A 23,186-nucleotide genomic window follows, 5' to 3' on the forward strand; every position below is an offset into this window, starting at 1 on the left:
TCAAGTTCATCTGCTCAATATATGACATGGAACTAGCATTCACATTCGGGGATGTTGCTTTTCTGAAAAGGACTTTGGCGTGAGAAATGATGAGAGGAAAATGCAGGGTTTTGTAAGAGTCACCATTAAATGATCTATATTTAAGACTGCATTATGGGTTACATTTTTATAATCATAATTAATTGTAGAAGTAGTATTGTGGCTCAATGGTTGGAGTTTTTGCCTACAGATCTTATGGTCAGTAGTTCAGAACACTTGCTCTGACTACTGTCCACTGACTACTGACTGTGATTGTGTCCAAAGACCAGACCATTTGTCCGTCATGTATTAGACTGGGTGCTGTTAAACGAAACCAGTCTGGTATAGCAAAAAAATGGTTTCGCTACTACTGGTATTGAAAAAAATAAAAGCATCGAAAGCAAGTACTGAAAAGAAATATAAAATCTGTATATTCAAGTTTTGATGCTTTTGTTCACCAAAAAGAAAGGTAGAAAAAAAAAATTAGGGAAAAAAATAAATTGTAAAGGTGGGAACAATTAGGAAAACAAGTGGAAAAATTGGGGTAAATTAACTTTGGAAAAAATATGGAAAACTTTTGATTTTTTTTTTATTGGTTAAAATGGGGGGATAACAAAAACTTGGTAAGTTTCACGATTTTGGAGTTTAAGAAAGTTTCTTGGTTGTTTCACCTCAAACAAATGATACAAATGCAAAATGAATTAAACGCAAGGAAAAGGAATAAATGATCATTATTAATCTGCTTCATGGTTCTATATGACAAATAATGTCATGTATCAATGTCAATCATGTATGAAAGTGTTGTGAGTGATTGGGTGGTGGTTGGCAGCCTCTCTTCCATCAGTCTGACACAGGGCAGACTGATGGAAGGCTAATAGTATTTTAATGCTGTGAATAAGGGTCATCTGCAATTTTGGATTTCATTACTGGTAATTCTAATGTGAGGTGATTTAATTTACGCTTTAGGAAAGTATTGAATTTAGTTTTTCTATCTGCTTTAGACAAGGTTCACACACCCTGTTTAAATATAATATAGGTCAATTTGATCTTGCTATATTCCTGGTGATACAGTATTTAGAAGGTCATGGTTTATGAGGTGGTAAAAAGTTCTAGAGCCACTGCTCTATACAATTTACAGATCCTGGTAAATAGATTTTACTCCCTCACCTAGACCTAACAACACATAAATCATTACCAACAGTTTACTGATTTGAATTCCTAGATTGTTAGAGAATAACACCTCCTGCAACTGCCAAGCGATCAATAAAGACACTGTACAAGCTTTCGCTATCCATTTTCAGTCACGTCCTCGAATGCAGCCCAACATTAATGATACATTAGCGCTAGCATGGCGGAACCCCTCATTACCATATGGATGTTCCGTGAAACTTCAGAGGGAAAATTGTCATGTTAGGGAAATATATAGTTGTCCATGGATTGACTTAGTGCAAAACACACGCCTGAAATAGTTAATAGCCAGCTGTCACAGTAAATGATCAGAAGCGCGGTGTTACAATCTGCGCAGAAACATGGCTCCCGGGCTTCCGAGGCGAAAGAGGTGCACATAAATAATAAGCTCATCAGAGTCAAAGCACAGCCATTAATCAGCCACGCAACCTGCTTTGTTTTGATTTACATCTGACTGACATTTGAGACGCTATTTGCAGGCCAGTCTCATGATCTTCATTTAGAGTCAGGGTAACAGTGTAGCTTTTATGACTAACTGAAGGGACGCTATAAATTAGATATTAAATATGCAGCTCTTGACCTGTCCTTCAATGCAGATGGAGCAACATTTTGATTGTGAGCCAAAATAGAAAAAAGATAATACCATTGACGCATAACATTGGGATTTGTTGTGGTGCTGTAAGGGAATAGCACAGAACTAGTGACCTCGCTAAATGCAAACACAGCTGTTATTTATTTATGAGCCCGATACAAACCTTTGAAAACATTTTTAACCCAGTATTGGTGAGAAAAACTGTATTGTTCTGACCTGCGCACAAGTTTACACCTGCTTCTCAAACGTGACATTTTTCCATGTAGTTTTACTCCTGGCACCCGCTAAACGATATCATTTGCATTTTCTCTGCCGCAAAATCGACCTGCTTTGCATATTTATTAGGTTCCATACACTTGCACATGAGATGGTTTTCCGCTGTGTTTTGTCGATTAATTTCGATTAATTAAATACATAAGGTTTAGCTTGATTCAAGATAATCGAAATTAATCACACAGACGCTTTTCAAGTTTTTCCTGCAAGATACTTAGGGATGAAGCTTGAAACAATTTTACTTGTTTATTCACACAGTTAAGCGCCGACATAAACTTATTAAAAAAATTCTCCAAAATAAATGCCATTGTCTTAGAAGTATTTGAATTTGTATTATTATTTATTTATTATTATTTATTTGATAGAGACAGTGCATATTAAAGGATAAAGGGAGACTATTCCAGTATTTCGTGCCGTTGACAGAGAGCACGGTCTGTCCAAATGATCACACAGGCCTCACATCACCTCAAATAAGTTCAAATGTAGGAAAATACAAAGAAGCATCTAAAATACACCTCTAAATAAATAAATACAACCCAAAATAAATGAAGCTTGATTGCGATTAATTAAAAACAAAGGCTATAATTAATGTCCCACCACTAATAAAAACATACAATACATTGGAATGTATTAGTTTTTCCACTTCTTGATCATTAATAATGCAGCAAAGGCGAGTACTTGAAACCTGAAAGTACCTGAAAGATTCCCCACAACAGATTCTCTTCCAGGATGAGAAATCAGTAAAAGTAGACCTTCAACACAGAAGTACATATCAGCAGTACAAAAGGGACAATGTATGAATGATTGCTAAAACGTGTGCGAGTGAAACACAACACAAAAACAGGTGTGTGTTTTTTTGTGGGGGATAAATGGTAGAAAAGTCGATTTTTACACAATTCACCCCCCCTTAAAAAAAAATAATTATAAGAGAGGGAGATTCAGCTACTCAAAATTCCTGGAATACGACTTCAAATTAGATTTCACGGGGGACATATGAGACGAGTCTTGGCAAACTTGCACCAGACACATTCTGTCATAGATCCATCCAGAGTTCTGTTTCTGAATATTATTCCAGGCAAAGGGAAATGACAGTCAGACTAAAAATGGCATCCCCCCCTCCAGTTCTCACCAGCCAATGTTGCTAGTTATACATGACTGCTTTAGCATGACAGATTTCAGGAGCTTGTAGGCTAATCTTAAATATTTAACCCCCCACGTACAAATACTACTAACACAAATTTAAACACATTCTTCTCACCAGTAATTGGGTGTTGTTGCTGCAAGACAAACGTTTGCAAAGACAATCGTAAGAGACTATTGACTGAAATAGTGCCCGTGGCAGCCTTGTTCCGCCAGACTTCCTGTGACTCAGAGCGGATATTTTGTGTTCATGGCTAACAGAACCTAGAATAAAAGTGCCAAGTTATTTCTGACACATGCAGATGAATTGACAGCCTTGATTTCACCAAGAAAAATACGATTAGGACCCCCATGACCCTGACAATTTGCTGAACGGTATGTATCGTTGCTCTTCGCCCCCTTTTATGCTGAACTGTGTGTAAAAGTCCATAAAGCAAAGCAAAACAACAAACCATGACGATATTCACGTACCTCATTCCTTCTGTGGACTTGTTCTGGAAGTTGCAGTAGAGCTGAGGAGTCCCCAGCATGGCTTCAGTGAACACGGCCAGGAAGCCCAGCGACTCCACGAAGAGCGCCGAGTCCAGCAGCACGTAGGTGACGTAGGCCGCCGACACAGTGAAGGCCAGGACACACTGCAAGTAGTCCACGAACCGACTCCACAGCCAGAACGCGCTCCAGTCGAAGTCTACGGAACAAGGACAAACAACATTATGAACAGAACATTAACAGCAATTCAACCTGGATAGACTTTTTGGCGATCAGACTCTGGCAGTAGAAATCAGATATATGAATCATATTGAGTATGAATGGGCAGGTTAGAGTTGGAGATGTCTTCTCTGGAGGCTGGTGGTGGTATGGGAGGCCTGAGAAGGATGCAGCAGGGAGAGCCATAGATGAAAGAGGCAGAGAAGGAATGGAGGTGGGTTGCAGCACAGCTGGGTGAACCATGAATTCCAGAGGCTTAAAAGCAGAACCAAGGGCGATGATTGGCTGCTACAAAGGTGTGGCTCTGCACTGATAGGCTGAGGTGGAGGTGTGACTCTCACGGACACGCTCATTGGCTGGAGGTAGGTGATGCTGAAATTGATCTCACCGTTGAATTTACGACTAGGCTTCATTATTGTGAAAAAAAAAAAAAAACTATTAGGCTGAAGTAAGATGCAACTAGTAAATCGTAAGAGCTGCAATAATTTGGGTCATATCTAAACTGATGTCCAAAAGATTTGTTCCAATTACTATACAACTTTTAACTGATCACAAATTAGTAGACAAAGCCACTTTTGGAATCCAGTTTGAAATGGTTCCTGCAGAGAAAGATACTGTACTTGCCAAACGACAAGTATTCTTAGAAGTTCTATTTTGCAATATTTTCCGAAGCAAAGGCATCTAACAGACTGGAAAGCAACAGTAAAATTTGCATCTTGCCAGTTTTCACACCAGATCCTGGCAGATACACCACCAGACTGCTTCGCATGGCAGATTTTGGAGACGTTTTGAAGGCTCAAAAAGCAGACTTCATTCTTAACGTCAGTCACAAACAAAAAAACAAAGTGCAATCATTGAAACTACATTTCTCATGGCAAATTGGATGGTTTCTGCACGCAGAGGAGGCTTCAATACGATACACCCTGGAAATAGTGGGACTAAATAAACTATTGAATTTTTGTGACGGCGAACGGCCTTTTTGGACACAACAAACAAGGTCCTGCCCAACATGTATGCCTAATTTGACGCTTGCATCACTAAGCGAACCATTCTACCAAAAAAAAAAAAAAAAGAAGCTTAATCTGCTCCTCTACTGAACTAGAGGTTGGAAAGTTGAAAACATACGAGTATGAATACACTTCTACTGCATATAATCAGCATGGTATTAAGTTTTAGGAGGCTGGGAAGAACCAAGTCTGGCTTTTTTTCTGCCGCCTCAATGACCCCGCCTTGTTTATTTCAAGATCAATGTATGGGAAGAAATCCTTGTAAGAAATTAGAAAGGTTGGCAGACACATTTGTCCTCGTTTTTTTGGGCTGCTGGAACAAACAAACAAATTCACAGCTGTATCTATTTGTTTGGCTGCCATAAACAGTCCATCTCGACTGATTATGAAAACACACCCTTAAATGTAACATCACACTTCAGCCGCGATAATTCACACTTTCCCACGTATGCCTACCCAATGTCCTATTCAGAAATCCGATATTCCATGCCAAAAAATAAGGGGGGAAATAGTGGAGTACAGTGTTCATAATTGTTTCAGCAACATCTAGAGAAGTTATATTGATTTACTGTAAGTGTGTGAAGTAAGTGGCTAACAGGGACTAACAATTATTAACGAGTTCCGGGGCTAAATTATGTCTGGGTCCTACTTTGCCAATTATTCTGTGGATATTATACTTTTATTGGTTTAATTGTTTTTATTCTCTATCTATTGTCTTAATAACATTTCCTATTATTTGTTTTTCCTCTCAATTTGTTTACAATCTTAATGCGCAATGGTGGAACTAAATGGATCATTATTTGTTGTTATTGTCCAGAAATGTGCTCTGAATCATGATCGGCTCATGAGCAGCAACAATACATGCCAAGAATAATGCACTCAGTTACAAATAAATCAAAGTCCATTTCCTTTAGCTATTTTGCAATCCATACCAAGCAGAATACAATATGTGCTTTCTGGCTCTGAGAGAAGGCCTATATTGAAAGACACAATCATGGGAATCTAATAATGTCCGAGGGGGAAACATGTTTGCGAAATGCTTTATCATAAGTGGGATTTCTCCGAGCCCCAAATGCAATTCAAGTCTATTTGTTTAATCGTGTTTGAATGAGACTGCAGTTATCTAGAAGCCGCATCTAAAGTGCAGAGCGGAGGATTACGGAGTGCTTTATACAGTGCATTCTGACAACGTTTATGATTGAAGTTTAAATGTCATGAAATTAAACTTTTTTTTTCGATTGGAGAGACAGGTGCAACAGCCGGTTTGTATGTTCTCCTTGTGTCTGGATGGGTTTTCTCTGGGCGCTTCGGTTTCGGACACAAAACAAGCACAATAGAGGCTAAATCCTCCGCTCGAACCCATCTCTCGAACCCAGAGAGATGGGTTCGAGCGGCACAGCGATAACCGACTGCTCCTAACAAGTTGCCCCAGTGGCATTGAAGGAGGGGTTAAAAGCGGGGTGTTATTACCGTAATCAATAAAAAAAAACTTAATTCAATAGGAAATACTGGTTAAAGGCCACATACTGCATTTCTTTGGAGAGACACTGACTTAGATTGGTATTCTATTGCCTACACAGTGTTGTGAACGGGACGGGTGAACAGTGAATAGTTTTGCGTGTGACGGAGGAACAAAAGTTCTATATAAATGTGACATATATTAATAATGGCAAGTCATTCTTTCAATATTCTCATCCAATCTTGCTGTATGAGCCCCATGCGGGTAATTCACAGGCAGTGCAGATTTGAAATGGGCATGTGTTTTCAGAAGGATATTTATGTGTTTGGATTTAAAGCTATATGGGAATAAATGTATCGACCAGCATGTTTGTGCCTAAGCAAAAATAAATAAATACAAAAATTCAATATACATTTTTTTATTTTGCAAGATGATTGCTTGCCAGATGTGAAGGCAGTATGTGCAGTAAAGAATTAGGGATCTTGCCACTAGAGCAAAGTAAAAATAATTCACTACTACATTCATTTTGTGATTCCTGGCATGCTCCGAGCTGATTTAAGAAGAGCCAATATAGTTCCCTTTGGAATGCTGCCAAAAGTGCACCCGTGAACAGGTTTTTCAATATCCATTAATAAAAATTACGCTGTACGTGTATCGAGAGCGGGGATATCTCAAACGTCCAATCATTTTAACAGAAACATCAATTGGTGATATTTTACAGAGTGATTGACTGACTGTTGCCATGTTAGGGATCTAGCGCTGACTGATTCTGCCTGACATTTAGCTGACATTTCAAAATGCATACGAATGGTCGGCACATACTGTAAAAATGCACACAAGTGCCTTTTGCAATGTGCCGTTTTTCATCAATACAACAATAATCCATGTTACTACATCAAGCCTGAATCTATACCTGGGATTGGGATAAAATACCTTTTGAAATACCGTACTAGGCCTCATTTCTAGTTCCAAGTGTTGTATCAAAACCAGGTCAGCAGCTTTGCGACTACTCTCTTGATTCTTTTCTATAAAACAAAATGCATTGATGAGGCAAGCTGCATTTTTGGCCCTCATCCTCAACACGTGTGTTTAGTCATGTGTGTGGGGAAAACCAGCTCATAGTGGTGGAGCCTGGCAGCGCGGCCCTGAGACTATAAGAACACGGGCCAAAATCAAAACGGCACCAGGCTGGCACCGCGCGATAACCGCTAACACCCACCAAAGCTAACAGGGCAACAGAGACGAGCCCGTGCCAACCTGGCCGCTAAAGGCTTCCCGACACACACACAATAAAACATGGGATATAGGGAGAACGACACAACGCGGTGAAATGTATAATAGGCTGGAAAAGTTGGCAGAATTGTTTGCATTTCAGAAGCAACGTTACATTGTTTTTGACTTTCAACGGTTTGCTAGGCTAATCTACTTATGGATGAGATTTAATGTTTTTATTTTTTTTATTTATAGAGTTTTAATATGGAAATATACTTATATGTGAATGGTTGAATGCCCCACCCTTACACATCTTAGCTTTAGAAAAATATTTGCTTCTAAAAAATACAGAAGGCAACAATTGAAAGTGTGCTGCTTAGCTTTAGCACCATATCACCCCTGCGTAATAGTCAATCATGAAGTAAATTGTATGCCAAAAGTGTTTCGGATTGTTCACAAAGATAAAGCATACGTCTACACAACATTCACTACATTATACATAAAAAACAAAACACTTTACAATAAAATAACAACAAACAAAACAAACTTTGATTTCTGATCGATTTGAGTCATTTGAGAGCTGGAGTCTCTCTCTTTCCAGGTTAAGTGCTAAATAAGGCTGAAATTGCATAACTGCTCAGATTAAAGTCAATTACACGGTCCGTAATTACACCCACTTCCTTTGGTCTCACTTTGCATCAGAAAACGAAAGTGCAGTATTTTTGAAAAACTGCATTTTTTCTTCTTACACGAACCAGCTAGGTGTCAGCCTATATTGCCATAAAGCATATCCCAGACTTGTTCCCTCCAGCGCATTCTCTCTGCCCTTTGCTGTGCTATGTTTTGGCGCAATCTGAACAGACAGGAGATGCACTCGGAGGTCTCCCTGAGGTGGCTCAAAGTAATGCACAGACGTGAGCTTGGAAAGATTAGGCCAGGTCTCGAGATTTCATGTTGTTTTGCCAACTGTTACTTGCCAGCTTCAATTACCAAATCTGTCGCTATCCGAGCGCTAATAAACAATGGCTCGCTTGTCGTTCAGGGGGAACCCGCGGGAGAAGCTTTATAGGACCCTAATTTGAAAACTTTTGACACACAGGCCCGCCCTAGGAAATGGATTATGAATTGAAAGACGGGAAAGCTAATTGGTCAGGCTCAGTCAGGCTCAGTCAAAATGTAGTTGTATAACGTGCCGGCAGAAGGTGTTAAACTCACTTCTACTGGTGCAGTCAAATGGGAAAAGTTTAAATTTGAAAGCTATGTGACGTGCTTTGGGTGACTTGTGTCATGAGAAAAGCTAAAACAGTGGAGATGTCTTGACTTAAAGGGACAATATAGTGTTTAAAATTGCTAAAACTAAAAGTATTTTCATCCCCCTACATGTTCCAGCCATGTTCTAATGTGTAGCACGAGCTTAATATAGAACCTGCAGTTACGCGTAAGACCTGAGGTGGCAGTAGTGAGTATAAAATGACCAACTTGCATCTAGTCTCTTTAAAAACTGAGGCAAACTTGATTTCTCAGGCATGCATACAAAAAAACAAACAAACAAAAAATCAGAGAACCACAACCTCAGATGCGCGCAGAGGCAGAAACCTTGTATTTAGGGCCAACTGCACCTGGAGGATGGACTGATTTATTTAGAGCTGAGAAACTCAGTGAAGCAACAGGTGTGTCTCTGGGATCAGAATGAGCAATGAGCCTTATCGACGGATAGAGAAAGCAATTCCTTCGTCTTGCTGTGTACTTTGCAGATATTATTTTCCAACAAATCTCATGATATGGGACCAGTCGACCGTTGAAGCTCCTGGGTCCATTAAATTAAAATGGAGAGAGTGTTGGGGCGGTGAGCTATAAAACGCTGCAGTGTTTCGATTTGAAAGGCACCGAAGTTTGCACTGATGACAAGCTATACAGTTAAACTGCTGCAGAATGATTAAAAAAAGCAGTGTTTGTCAGTAATTTTACTGCAAAAAAAAAAAGTACACCTAGCATTTTTATGGCTAAATCAGTGTTTTTCAAAATGTTTATGCAGTATGCCGAAGGTGCTTTGTGTAGTCTTTTGAAGGCTTTTGAAGTTTATTTCATTTTATTTCATTTACAGACTTCTTTTCCCAACTTTTTTTTGTCAGCTTTTGAACTGGTGCTTGTTCACAAATACATTTGTCATCACTGTTATATTTTAGCTCTGGTTTAGACTTGGTTTGAACCTGACTGAGGTTTAGGCCTGGTATAGTCCTGTTATACAGCTAGGATCTGGGAATTCCCAAGAGAGAAAAAACAAACAAACAAGGAAACAAAATGAATGGCAAATCCACCCATCCATTTTCTTCCGCTTTATCTGGGGCCGGGTCCCAGAGGCAGCAGTCTGAGCAGAGATGCCCAGACTTCCCGATCCACGCACACCTCCTCCAGCTGTTCTGGGGGGACCCCGACGCGACACCAGGCACTTTTTGATGTGAAGGAACAGCGACTCTACTCTGAGCTCCTCACCCTATCTTGAACGGTGCGCCCAGCCTTCGCGATCTTGTCCTTTCGGTCGTTACCCAAATCTCATGACCATAGGTGAGGGTGGGAACGTAGATCGACCAGTAAATCACCTTCTTCACCACAACAGTCCGATACAACGACCGCATCACTGCTGATGCTGCACCGACCCGTCTATCAACCTCGCGCTCCATCCGTTCCTCATTCGTGAACACGACCCCGAGATACTTGAACTCCTCCACTTGAGGCAAGGACTCTCCACCGACCTGTAGAGGGTAAGCCTTTTTCCGGTGGAGAACCATTGCCCCAGGTGCTGATCCTCATCAATGATTTGATGTCAACAGAACAAACATCATTTGCAAACAGCAGAGATGAGATCCTGAGGTTCAACAACAAGAATTTTCTACATTCATATCGTTCAGCATTCATCAAACTGCAAAAAGTTTAAGACAGTAAAAAAACAGCTTTTTCTCTCTGTTTCTGTAATAAAATGTCCAAGATTTCCAGGGAAAGTAAATGGGTGTTTAATGTCTCTTACTCGTGTTCTACTCTGTCATCATAGCCGATTTCCACGCTGTTTGGCTTTCTGACGTTTCCGCATTTCAACCGAGCAGCAAGTCATTTTTCTGTCGGGCTTTTGAAGTTTTAAATAAAGTTTAGTAGAGCAAAACTTTCCCTCAAGTCACTGGCACAATGATTCCAACAGATCTGGTGCTTTGCTTTTCCAAACCCCTACCTGGTTCTGACTGAGTGATCGCCGCCGCATGTGAGGTGTTGATGCTGCCAAATGATTTGATCTTCTAATCTCCTTAAGGGATTGAGCAGCCCAGTCTTCCGTGTAAACCTCGCTGAGCTGATATGACACCGGGATTACGCCGTTCACAATGCAACACAAATACAAGGATAGAGGCCAGTTTTGAATCAAAACCAAGAAAGCAGATCGTCCTCAAGGCTCTTTGGAAGTGTTGCAGGTTGTTCCAGCTTTGAGAATGTAAGGCCTACAGGTTCTTCGATAGAGTAAAAGTACGGTATCAAAGTAAAAATTGTGGGTTTTTACTTGACAGCATTTTAGAGTAGGTATCTGTACACTCTACAACACTGAATAGAATAGACTGAATAGATTAAGTACTTGTTGACCATAATAAATCCTTTTCGGTGTCCCTCTGGGGGTAATACAGGTGTTAATGGGAGGATTGAGGGGTCTCCTCCTGCCGTCTCTAGCCAGAAAACCACACTTGCAACTTTCCTGCATCGACCCGGCGTCACCAATACACACTAATGGAGTCACGAAAAAGAGGCTAACGGACAAAGCTAACTGTGGGCTAGCGCCACTTAAACAGTATTTACAGCCAAGTGTGAGTGAAAAAAAAGATCTCCATTGGATGAACAATATCCCTCTCTCCCATTGTCTTTTCTGTCAGAGCAGTATTTACTCTCACGGACAATTAATGAGTAAAAAAAAAACGTAACATGCTACGACACCTGCAGTGGCGCTTATGGCCTCTAGGGGCATGAGTTACTTAGTACTGCTTTAACCCCCACCTGAGCCGAGCACATTTTCTCCAGTTTGGCTTTACCCAAATCTGACAGCTTCTTGAAAATAAAAAGAAGCGTCAAAATAACAACAAAAACATTGTGGCAAAGGCGACAAAAAGCGATGAAAAACAAACAAAAAACGACAAAAACATGACAAGAAAGTGAACACAAAAAACACAAAACAAAAAAAGTCACGAAAGAGCAACAAAAACGTGATGAAAAAAGACAAAAACACGACAAAACCGCTTTAAGAATGAAACCAAAACGCGACGACATCACAACGATCACTTTTGCAGGTCTTGGCTTTCAAATGAGGCGTTACACTGTTGCTCTCCAGAAGCTTTTAGATTTGGATAGCGCCAAAGTGGAGAACATGCGCTCGGTTCAGGTTAAGTAGATATCTCTGTAAAGCACTGAAAGCCTTACTGTATCTAAGTTGCATAGCAGTAACAACAATAATACAATTTGCAGGATGATATGTCTACAACTGCAAGTACTCCATCAACACATGGGCCCAAACCATGCAGATCTACTGAACATTTAACTCTTTGGCTCAGTGGTGCTTGTTGGCGCTCAGCCACTGGAGTTACTGGAGAAGTCTGACATTGCCAAGACGCCAAAGCTTTCAGTCCATTACAGAGATGGCAAAAGATCAGTTCACGAGCAAAGAAATAGGGAACTTCAGGCTAAAAAAGGCAACATTTAATGATAGTCCATATTGGAGACTTACATTGTTGGAAACTGAGAGCTCAGGTTGTACAGCATTCGAACAGTGACGCAAAAGTCTATCCCAGCTCCTAGAAGTGCATTACGTCTTTAGGCAAGACTCTTAATGCACCCTGCCTTCAGTGTGTGATTGGGTTTGAGTCCCCATCAGCGGCAGAACAGCACACTATGAATGTGACCATACTGTATTCCATTTGGAAGTAAGCATAATTTAACAAGATTTCTTGAACATTTTCCCTTACTAAGTGTGGCAAATGAAATCTTGCACAAAACTCTTAACAATAGCTTATTCTCAACCAACTTGTGAAAATAAGTGCGATATCGCAAAAAAACAAAACAATAAATTGTTGTTCCGACCTCCTGGAGGGAGTGTGAGTCAGATTCTATTTTACAATGTTGTAAGATCAATACTCTTACTATTGCTTGCATCAAACAATATTAATCAAAGTAAATAATACGACTTCATCTGTTTTCCTCCACTTCTAAAGGTCGCCTTGGGGTGGAAGTCCTCAAGCGACTTTCAAAAACTCCAGCTAAAACTCATTTAAATTTCAAGATCGAGAACAACTTTTTAACCCACAAAAACCTACAGACAGAAATATCCGGAGCTTTCAACAGAAATGAAGTGGATTCAACTCAAAAAAACAAAACAGCTCATTATGCAGTCTGTATTTAGTTTCAGTGCGAGCACATATAATCCAAGTGCAATTGCGGAGGGAGCGCTATTAAAGTGGCGTTGAAAGTGTGTGTGTGTTTTTTTTTATATCAGTACAAGTGGTCCAGCTGTTTGATGGCGGGGTCCCGGTGCGCTAATGACACTGTGCCATGGTGAAAATACATACATTCTGTAATTACGGCGCAGGGACACTCAGTCAGATGTACTTGAGAGGAGGGTCCACCCGCTGACTTACAAGAGCAAAGACGTGAAAACTTAAATCATATATTCAAAGCGGTGGAACTTCTGTGGCCAATCCGGGACAACACTGTTATTCTGTTCTCCATTTCCTCTGCTCTCTCCTTACTGCCTTCATTGTGCCCGTCAATAATCCATCACGACGTGCTTATTGCTTACCCTTGATATTTCCGCCACAAGATCAATGCGCAGCCATAAACAAGCAAAAGCGGCAATCGACCAACATGGCTTCCTGTCAATTCTGATCCAACCCGGAGACAGATGGAGAGGACCATCCGACATACTGTACAGTAAACTAAACTAGTAAATAGACCAGAAAAAAATCATGTTGAGCCATAAAATGATAATGTTTGCAGTGAAATTCAAATTGCAATCATAATATTAATCAATCCAAAATTCAATCAATCCAAAGTACAGCAAATATGGGGAGAACGAGCCATAATGTATTTCTATTGTAACCTGTTGTACACTGCCATCTTGTGGTTCGATGAAGGACATCATTTCCTCTTCCAATCTTTTCAGCTAACCATTAACCTCCTAACCCCCACCTGAACTGAGCACCTTTCCCCCCGGTTTGGCTTTACACAAATCTGAAAGCTTCTTGAAAGAAGTGTCAAAATAGCAACGAGGATGAAAATGAGTGACAAAAATGTGTGACAGGAACGCAACATGAAGGGCAACAGAAAAAGCGACAAAAGAGTAACAAAAGAGTGACAAAAATGGGACAAAAGTGATGAAAACACAACAAAAAAGCAATGAAAAAAAAGTTTTAAAAAAAGTGACAACAACGTGACAACAGCACGAGGAAAAGGATCCATTTAGATGAGTCTTGCGCTTCTAAATGAGGCGTTACACTGGCCTATAGGCTGTAACCTTTTAGATTTGGGTAAAGCTGAACTGGAGAAACTGCACTTCTCTGTTAAGGCGGGGGTTAAGAGGTTAAGCATCCGTTATTACCATTCATTATTCATGTTATTCCCTATAATTAACCATGGACTGTGTTTAGAAGTAGATGCATTATTTTTCCATCAACAGCCACTTATGAAGCTAATCTGCTCTCGTTAAAACTCCAAAGACTAGGCAAAGGCAAAAGATTGTTTCCTACATTAATCAATCTCGATTTCTAACAAAACACAGGTTTTACTTATGTGGCTCATGAAGTGGCTCACAAGTCAGACCTTTTAAATAAACCTAAACTTATAAGAAATCTGAATGCTTTCCACTGCAGTGCATTATAACACAAAAACCCCATCTTACTCCAAAGCTGCGTTATTACTACCACAGAATTGGCTGGTACACAGATCAATAGTTTCCAAGACGATAATTGAGATAGAATGCATTGCTTTCAGTGAGCTGAATCTCACAATATTAAAACAAAGTGTAGTTCAGAGCGGCTTTGCAGAACGTGTTAGAAACAAAGCAATTATGCCAATGACACAGATTACAGAAAATAAGAACAGTCAGAGCTCATGCATCATGTGATTCTGCAGTCTGTCACAGTGGAGGTGATTACACAGTAATCGCAGCGAACATGCTAATCAGATGCTATTAATTACTCCTGAAACATGTTAGTGCAAGTCAATGCATGTAGAGAATAGCAAGTAATAAACAAATAAATAAGGTGACATGAACTATGTGTTAGTAATAGAGTTCTTTATGTCTTTCTTTCCTTTTTTTGTACAAGCCGTGCATTTAATTAGTGAAAATAAGTTATTGTAAGTGTAAATAAAGTATTGAGAGTATGCAGATGATGTCACAGCATGGCAACAGAAGCCAAAGGTAAACCAACTTTCAGTTGTAGTTTTTAGGAAATGACTTCTCTATTTTGAGGTCTTTAAAGTCTTATGTAAACTCTTATTTGATCTGACTTTCAGTGTGGAATGTTGAGGGTTCTTGATGAAAAGGATGTAGTGGTTGCATACCCTACATGTTTATATTTTTGTAACATATAGTTCAAGGCGAAACATTATGGAATTGAGAAGCCTGTGACCAAGCAAAGAAGCAAATGCAAAACACACATGTGTGTAAACATGTGTGTTATTAAACTGCATGTTCAGTGCAGGCCTCAGACAGTGAGTGATGATTCCTACGCTACAAGTTATCCATGCAGTCACAGGGCAAGCTTCAGGTGAGGTTAGATACAAGCAGAGTTAGCAGTTATGGATGAAAAGGAAATGAACTACAGCTCATGTTTGATGGCAGACACACTGAAGCGTACGTACCCAGAAAGAGGCGCTTTGGGACTCTGACCTCCTCATCCTTACTGTCTGTGGCTACAGATACAAAGGCACAATGCAAAAGGAAGGGGAGAGAAACACAGTTCGTTTGGTTGGGTTCTAGTGGACTTTCCGATTCAACCTTCAAAAGAGACGACAATTTTGTTTAACTCACCTGCAATGTTCACTATATAATCCATTGATATAATACCCCACTTTGCAGCACGTGAAAATGCCACAATGCCAATTTTATAAGACCAAGATGTGTCCCTAGATTTTAAGATTCACACATTCCATTACTAAATTGCAAATAAAGTTGTATAGTAACGGATACAATAACTATGTATAAAGTTTCTATAAGGGCATGAATATTGGCACACAGGCAAAGCAGAAAAAACAGAAACCACAAAACTTTATTGTCCATTTGATAAAGAGTGTCATAAAAATCCCCCATTGTTTCACGATGCATTTGCGGGGCAACTTTATGACACTCTTTGATTGGGAATGTATAAGTTTATGGTCCAGGACTCTTACATAACAGTCAAACATCAGGTCATCTGACATACTCACATACTCCCAAACACGGCAAACACGGCACTGGGACAGAGTGACTACCGACCTATGAAAGAGCGCCTCTTGGTGTTGAGTTCAGTGGCCACGCGGACATTCGTGCACAGGTTCAGCATGGTGAGCATGGTGGCGATCATGATGAAGCTCTGCCACAGCAACAGTGTCTCGAAGTATCGGCCAAACCTGACAAAGAAAGACAAAATAAATGTAACTGCTTTTTTACTGATATTGTAATTTTTGATTGATGTTTTATAAGCAAGATTCAGTCTGTTGTGCACATTTCTAACACACACAGGAGCATTTGAAATAGGGAAGAACTAAAATAGTTAAAGATAGTGAAGTAAAATAGTGAGGCTGTGTGTTTCTTCTGAGGTACATATGGAGTGGCATTTATCTGTATCTTTTTATTATTCATATTGAAACACCCTTATCGACATCAAAGCAGCTCCTACTGTAGCTGTTCAGTTGACATCAAGCTAATAGCAGACAATAATATTGATGCAATAAAAGAATAACAGTGAGAGTGTGTAGTATAGTATCAGATAACAGACCATTAAAGGGAGGGAGAGTAAATTGTGACTGAAGAATAACGCAATCTTTTTACACTATCCTAGACAAGAAAATGCATTCTTTGTTGTGATAGACTAAACACATTGTAAAAGGCATGTCCAGTTATTCAAGTCGAGGTAACGTTTCATTGTATGCTGCTGGAAATGTGTTTGCTTACTAAACTGGATGTTCCTGATTAAACGGAAGGTTTACCTTTAACTCTATTTACCTTTTGTTCAACTGCCTGTAGCTGTTGTTTGGCAAGTTACTCATGTTAGACTTGAGGGTGTACAGAAGTAGCTGTGCACCCCGGATACAATGGATGAAAACGACCAAAGATCATTACCTCTAAACACACTGGTGGTAAGCTACAAATATACAACAGCCTTTAAGTCAACCGACAAGGCTGCCAATTCACCTATTACACCGTATTCCTACATCGACAGGGAGGGAGATGTGTCTTGCCTAGGTGATCTTCTCTGACCAGTGTCTTTATAGATCACTTATAAAGCTGTCTAGTCACTAAATTGAAATATTGTTACACTGCTCAAAACTATCAGGTGGACGTTTGCAGTGCCCCCGAAATTCTCAAGGAACCACAATCTGTTGTTTTTTGGGGCCAGAACATCTACAAAAAGTACAACAGGCCTACAAAGTTACCTTAAGGTGCGCCCATACTACTTCATGGAACTGTAGATTGTTACATACTAAGAAATGGGCAAATTGACACCCAACTCCAGGCTAACGGTGTGTGGTTTGGGACGCGGTATTGGGACGAACCTGAAGAGTATTCTCAGGATGTTGGCCACAAGGAGCACCAGGCACACGTAGGTGGAGAAGCCCTCGGCGTTCTGTGTCCGCCGAATGTCTCTGTACTGCGGGATGTAAGGGACCACCCCGCCGAACACCATGGCCCCCGCGGCGACCCACGACACCACACTTTGGGAGACGGACACGACCTGGTCAAAAAGCTCGCCATCTTCCATCTTCAGAGGTCTAGCAGACGTCCTGTACAGACAGAATGTATAATGACAAGCCGAGGGGAGTGGATGCCCCTGTCAAACTCACGGCTCCTCGTTAGATTGCGTCGCGCGAAGGGTCTGTTTACACGCATAATCACACAAAGACAGCTCCTAATGCCACGCCATCACGAGACAAGTCAAACAAAAGGCAAATTCCCAGTGCGTAAAAAGCTCAAAAAGGGGGGTAGTCCAAAGCGGATCCACGCGAATGCATTACAAAAAAAATCACTTTAAGAACAATACAGTCATGACAAAAGGGGATTCGTAATTGTGGGGTCTTGTTCCAGCTCTTGTGTCGCGCATAGTCAAGTCAATCGAAATCCTTGTTATGAACGTGGAAAATTCCCCCAGCGACTTGCCATGTCTTTTTTTAGGGAAATGAAATAAAACTATAAATACAGCATGATTTACAGTTCTTCATTCAAGCCATCGGAACGATTTGTAGTGGGTTTCTCTCCCTACTTCCTGGAACGTTACACGTCACGCGCTCAAAAAAAGAGAGAAAAGGGTGAAGCGAGATAGTTACGTAAAATCGACTATTCGTTAGGATAATTTGAGAACGGGTTTAAAATAATAATAATAATAATAATAATAATAATAATAATAATAATAATAATAATAATAATTTGTAGATAAATCATTTTCATATTTTCCATAACCGAGAGGCCAAAGTCAAGTCAAGCGCTGTTCAACTCCCCGTAATTAATAATATAATAATTTGTTACTTCACGGCCTTTACATTGTAATTTTTCCAACGTAGACTTTAAAACAGGACTCTTATTTTGAAATTCCTAACCGGATGCTGACCTGTTGTTTTGATTCCTTCAGCTGCCAACTTGCCACAAAGTTAAGAGTGAACGACTTCGCTTTTCTGGCGTTTTCTTAAATGTTGTGCCTTCATTGATCGATTTCTTGCCTCTCACAGAAGTCTCCCTAGCTTTAAAGCAAAACAGCTACTCGTCTTTTGCTATAAATGATGTCCAAAACGGATGAGAAAGCGTCCCAAGAACTGACAGAGGCGGTGAGTGTGACGTCAGTGTCCCATTCAGAGACACAGCTGGCCGAGCTAACAGGAGCAAACATTAGCTTTCATATTATACACTGACGTACTGTGTTTGGTTTTCTTTTCTCTTCAGATGGAAAAGACGATGCAGCGGCTCCAGGGTAGATTCCAAGCGATGTCTGAGCAGCTGGAGTCCAAAGATATCCTTAATCGCGCTCGTCTTCATGGGCTATTCTGCTCATCTGGAAATGCACGGCTTATCGGGTCAATCCATGTTATCCTGCGTCCGACCACATTTAGCATCATGAGTAATAAACCGCTACGTCGACTTAAAAGCAACTATAGCACGTGCCTCAAAGCCCCATCGAAAACATAATACACTACGATGCTCGTCCACTAGGGGTCACTCCAGATACGACAGAATGAACAAAGTTTGTTGCGCTTTACAGAACAAGGCATTACCTTTCCTATTGGTGTCTAACCTCAGAGACTATTTGAAAATCTTATAATAAAAGAAGATTTTCTATTTTACTTATTGTAAATACAAGTAAGATAAGATAATCCTTTATTGATCTCACTTGAATTCACTTGTTACATTCGGCAGTCGATAAAAACTCTCAGCGTGTGTAAAACAGACAGGAAATGTGCAAACAGTTAAGTAGTAGAAAAAAGAGGTATCTTATGTACAATAAGTAAAAGCAAAAATCTTGGAAATGATCCATGTTTTTAGAATAATGTAGATAATGTAGACGTATAATGACATTTTGTAAAGAAGTTTTTGCCTCCATATAGAATCCGAAATGTAATATTAAGGAATACTGTCAAACATTGTCGGGCCATTGCAGGTAAATATATTTTTCTTTGTTATACTAACCTGGCAATTGGGGAGAGGACGCACGATCAATCCCAAACAATATTTAGTTTTGAAAAATATGTGGTTGTGTTATGTGTAGAAGAATATCTCATGTTTTTCCTTCATCGCCATGGGTTTAATTAGTTGTGAAGGCGGGATCGGTTCAAGATTGATTTTCTTGTGCTTGTGAACTCACAAATACCGCAAGGTTGCAGGGAAAGTAACATTTGAACAGAAACCCCTGCATTTTACACTGTGAATCTCAATTATTATTATTTTTTTGTTTAACTTTTTTTTACTTTATTTTTTTGTAATGGAATATGTAAGAATTCCAGAAATTGGAGCAGTTTTGATGACACAATCTCATGCTTTATAGTAGTCATAGCAGCCACTTTTATTTTTCTCTTTCTTCTCTACTTTAGAACAGACCGTATTCCACACAAACCTTTCCTCTTAAAGGAATAGGCCACCGTTTTTACATACTGAGATATGTTCTTAGACGAGTTAATATATTCCCGTCTGGTCTTTGTCCATGCGCTCTGCCAGGCAAACGGAGCACATACGCAGCCTCTCCCACATGTCACATAGCTCCAAAAAAGCTCACGATAGAAGCTACCAAGCTCTTCCACGTGTTCCCTATTTAAATAAAGTTACGTGAAGTGTTTTCATGCGAAGTATATTTACACAGAAATGTAGCATGTCGATTTTATAAGCAAATAAAAAGGGGGACTGTATTGTGAGGCGTAATGATACGAGGAGCAAAACGTCCACGCAGTAATTCCTAAAGACTTCCCCCGCTCACTTCCGTCAATAACCTTTAGGAGTTACTGCGCGGACGTTTTACTCCTCGTATCATTACGCCTCACAATATAGTCCCCCTTTTTATCTGCTTATAAAATCGACACGTTACATTTCTGTGTAAATATACTTCGCATGAAAACACTTCACGTAACTTTATTTAAATAGGGAACACGTGGAAGAGCTTGGTAGCTTCTATCGTGAGCTTTTTTGGAGCTATGTGACATGTGGGAGAGGCTGCGTATGTGCTCCGTTTGCCTGGCAGAGCGCACGGACAAAGACCAGACGGGGATATATTAACACGTCTAAAGTGAGGTAAGAGCATATCTCAGTATGTAAAAACGGTGGCCTATTCCTTTAACATTTGCTCTAGGGCCTAATTGCTTTTGCCAGTGTGTACTAACATCATCAGTGTCATCATTCCTTGACTGTTACACTTGACGAGATGGGGAATCGCATTGACGACCTGGAGAAAAATGTGTCTGAGCTGATGACACAGGCGGGCATGGACAAACAGTCTGTGGCAAAATGACACTCCTCTCTGTGGGAGCTGTCCTCATGAACATGGTGCTGATTTATACTTTTACGTGAATAGGACCTACGTGCTCAAAATGGTTTTCATATCTACTTAGTGGTGCTACCACATATGTTCAAGTTTTCGACAGGAATATTGTCGGCCAATGGGATGATTTGCACTTTTGCATTCACTGTTACTGCCACAAGGATCACTGTGCATATCATGTCAGAACAAGGAAAAAAAAGAACAAACATCAATACAAATATTTTTACTGTTTTCACTTCCTTACCTCTCAACTTCCTTTTAATGCTTTGACACAACACTTGGACCTACTGTATGTTATTATTATCGAAGATTTGTTTATTACTATGCACTTTGGATGCCAAATAAAGATTTTTTCCCCACCTTTTCTGAGCATCTTTTGGTGACGTTCAGTTCGCACCGAGCTTCCAAAACAGAAAGTTATGAATAGCAATGGCTCAAAATGTGTAAATAGCCATTAATTGTCACGAGTGAATAAAGCAGAGTGAACTCATTTGACCAGGTGTTCCCCCTAGCGGTGAAGCACTCCTGTGGCGCTGTCCATGGTGCTGAAACAAAAACATACATTGTTCTTCCGTTATATTCTTTTACCAAGATGCCTCTCAAAAAGGATGATTTGGTTCGATGATAGTTGATATTGGGAGGCTATATAACACTACCATAGAATACAAAAAAACATTGATTACAGAAAGTAAATATTGTAAAAAATAATTCAAGTGTCCAATATATGGGGTCCTTTGGGAGTCTTCCGTAGTAACAGCCTTTTAGTACCTTCAATCTATTTTAACTTTTGAGGTTGATTTCTGAATAATCCTCTCCTTTCCTTTGTTTTATACCACACTTCTTCAAACCCCCAGTGATGGTTGTAATCAGCTTCTATTCCAGTAGATGAAAATGTATTACAGCAGACAGACGGTGATGTATGTTACAAAGAGCCTGAAATAACAGCAGGGTTAAATTTAGAGCTGCGCACAGATGGAGCTGGAGAATAGAGTCTTGTATCAATGGGTCTGAGATATAGACGGGAAAATAGTACAGGAAATGTAAAAGTAAATCAAAGTACTGCGCGTAAAAGCTGCATGAAACAGTAGACCATAGACATAAATTGTATGTGTTATATTGTAGTTTTTGTTCTACTATGTAAAGCATATTGATGATATTTTCTGTCATTCAAATGTATAAAGTCTTCAATTGCAGATGACCCTATGCCACCGAAAGAAGTACCACCAGTGCAGTTTGAGGAGGACTGCAATAGGATATGGATTGAATGCAGTGTAACAACTTTCTGGGAACCTCATTGTTCAGAACAACACAGCGACCAAGTCAGGAAATGTATCATGGTGAGTTAAACCACAGCCCTAAAATTTCACACTAGAATCCAACAGAAATACGGCGGTTTGCTTCTGTGGGGATGCGGCTCGGCAACCGCTGTGACAAAGGAAACAGGTGGTGGCGAGGCTTTGTTTACACACTGTTCACGTAAAGAGAGAGAGAGAAGAATGAGACAGAGTGAGGGAGCGAGCTGGATAGAGGTGACAGAGATTTTCACTTCAAAAGACAGCTCAGATTAAAGCGCGCCAGGAATCAAAGAGCCGCAGGTGGCGGACTCACACAGGTGTCTCCGCCATCCCACTGTGTGCTCATTTGTGTAGGAGGGGGGGACAATGTATTTATGCTTTACATTTGGAGAAAAAAACCAAAACTATTCTCCAGTCCTCTTGGGTCTGACTGTTGATGCAACAAATGAAAACGCTGTTGCTTTAAGAGGCATGACCTTGAATGGTGCAAGGTGCGTAGTTGCTTTGAAGTTGGGGAGGGTGTTGTGGCGGACAAGAATATTTAGAGGGGTTACGGACAGCGTATTAAGAATGCAAATAGAGAGAGGAAATGAAGTGGAAAGGAAGTCATAGCTATTACTGGAATTTCACCAAACTACAAACACCACCATAAGTACTGACATTACCCGCTTGTTTTCCATTTCTGAAACCCGCAGAATGACTCAGCCTGTTTGTGCACTCTTACCATCACTGTTGCTGTGAGACAAATTACAACTGCACTTTGAAGCGTCCGCTAGAATAGCCTGTTTGTGAGGTTGGTTTGTATAGCTTTTTGCAATTTACAAACAAGTGGCCTCGTGGATATAAACTATAGCACTGATTTAACTTGGTCAAAAACTCTGAAAGTGTGGTTATCAATCGTAGAAAAGAATGCATATGTAGCCGATGGGAAACTTAGAGAGTCTCTTTATGTGCGTACATCATGGCTTTGCCTCAGAGGGTGCAGGGAGTAGTGGGAAGGCAATTTGAGTGCTAAAATGATGAAGGAGGAGGAAGCACATTGTCAAGACATCAGATGGT

At 40.2% G+C, this 23,186-nt stretch overlaps 2 protein-coding genes across 2 annotated transcripts in view; one reads left to right on the forward strand and one right to left on the reverse strand.

The window, feature by feature from the left end:
• Positions 1-17,855, reverse strand: part of slc66a2 (solute carrier family 66 member 2) — a 30,671-nt gene extending 12,816 nt beyond the window's left edge. Inside the window, exons 1-4 of the mRNA XM_079571330.1 lie at positions 17,375-17,855; positions 16,095-16,228; positions 15,482-15,532; positions 3,683-3,899 (exon numbers count right to left, since the gene is read on the reverse strand). Coding sequence (XP_079427456.1) covers positions 3,683-3,899; positions 15,482-15,532; positions 16,095-16,228; positions 17,375-17,580 — 608 coding nt within the window. The 5' untranslated portion in view covers positions 17,581-17,855. The remainder of the gene's footprint in view (positions 1-3,682; positions 3,900-15,481; positions 15,533-16,094; positions 16,229-17,374) is intronic.
• Positions 17,856-18,472: 617 nt separating this feature from the next.
• On the forward strand, positions 18,473-20,802 carry hsbp1l1 (heat shock factor binding protein 1 like 1; the record flags this gene model as incomplete). The annotated part of the gene is made up of 3 exons (XM_079570720.1): positions 18,473-18,637; positions 18,753-18,827; positions 20,716-20,802. Exons 1-3 carry the CDS (start codon positions 18,590-18,592, stop codon positions 20,800-20,802), a joined length of 210 nt encoding a protein of 69 aa, XP_079426846.1. The 5' UTR covers positions 18,473-18,589.
• Positions 20,803-23,186: the final 2,384 nt, after the last annotated feature.

This window comes from Gobius niger, assembly GCF_951799975.1.
Source record: "Gobius niger genome assembly, chromosome: 14".
Classification (NCBI taxonomy): Eukaryota; Metazoa; Chordata; class Actinopteri; order Gobiiformes; family Gobiidae; genus Gobius; species Gobius niger.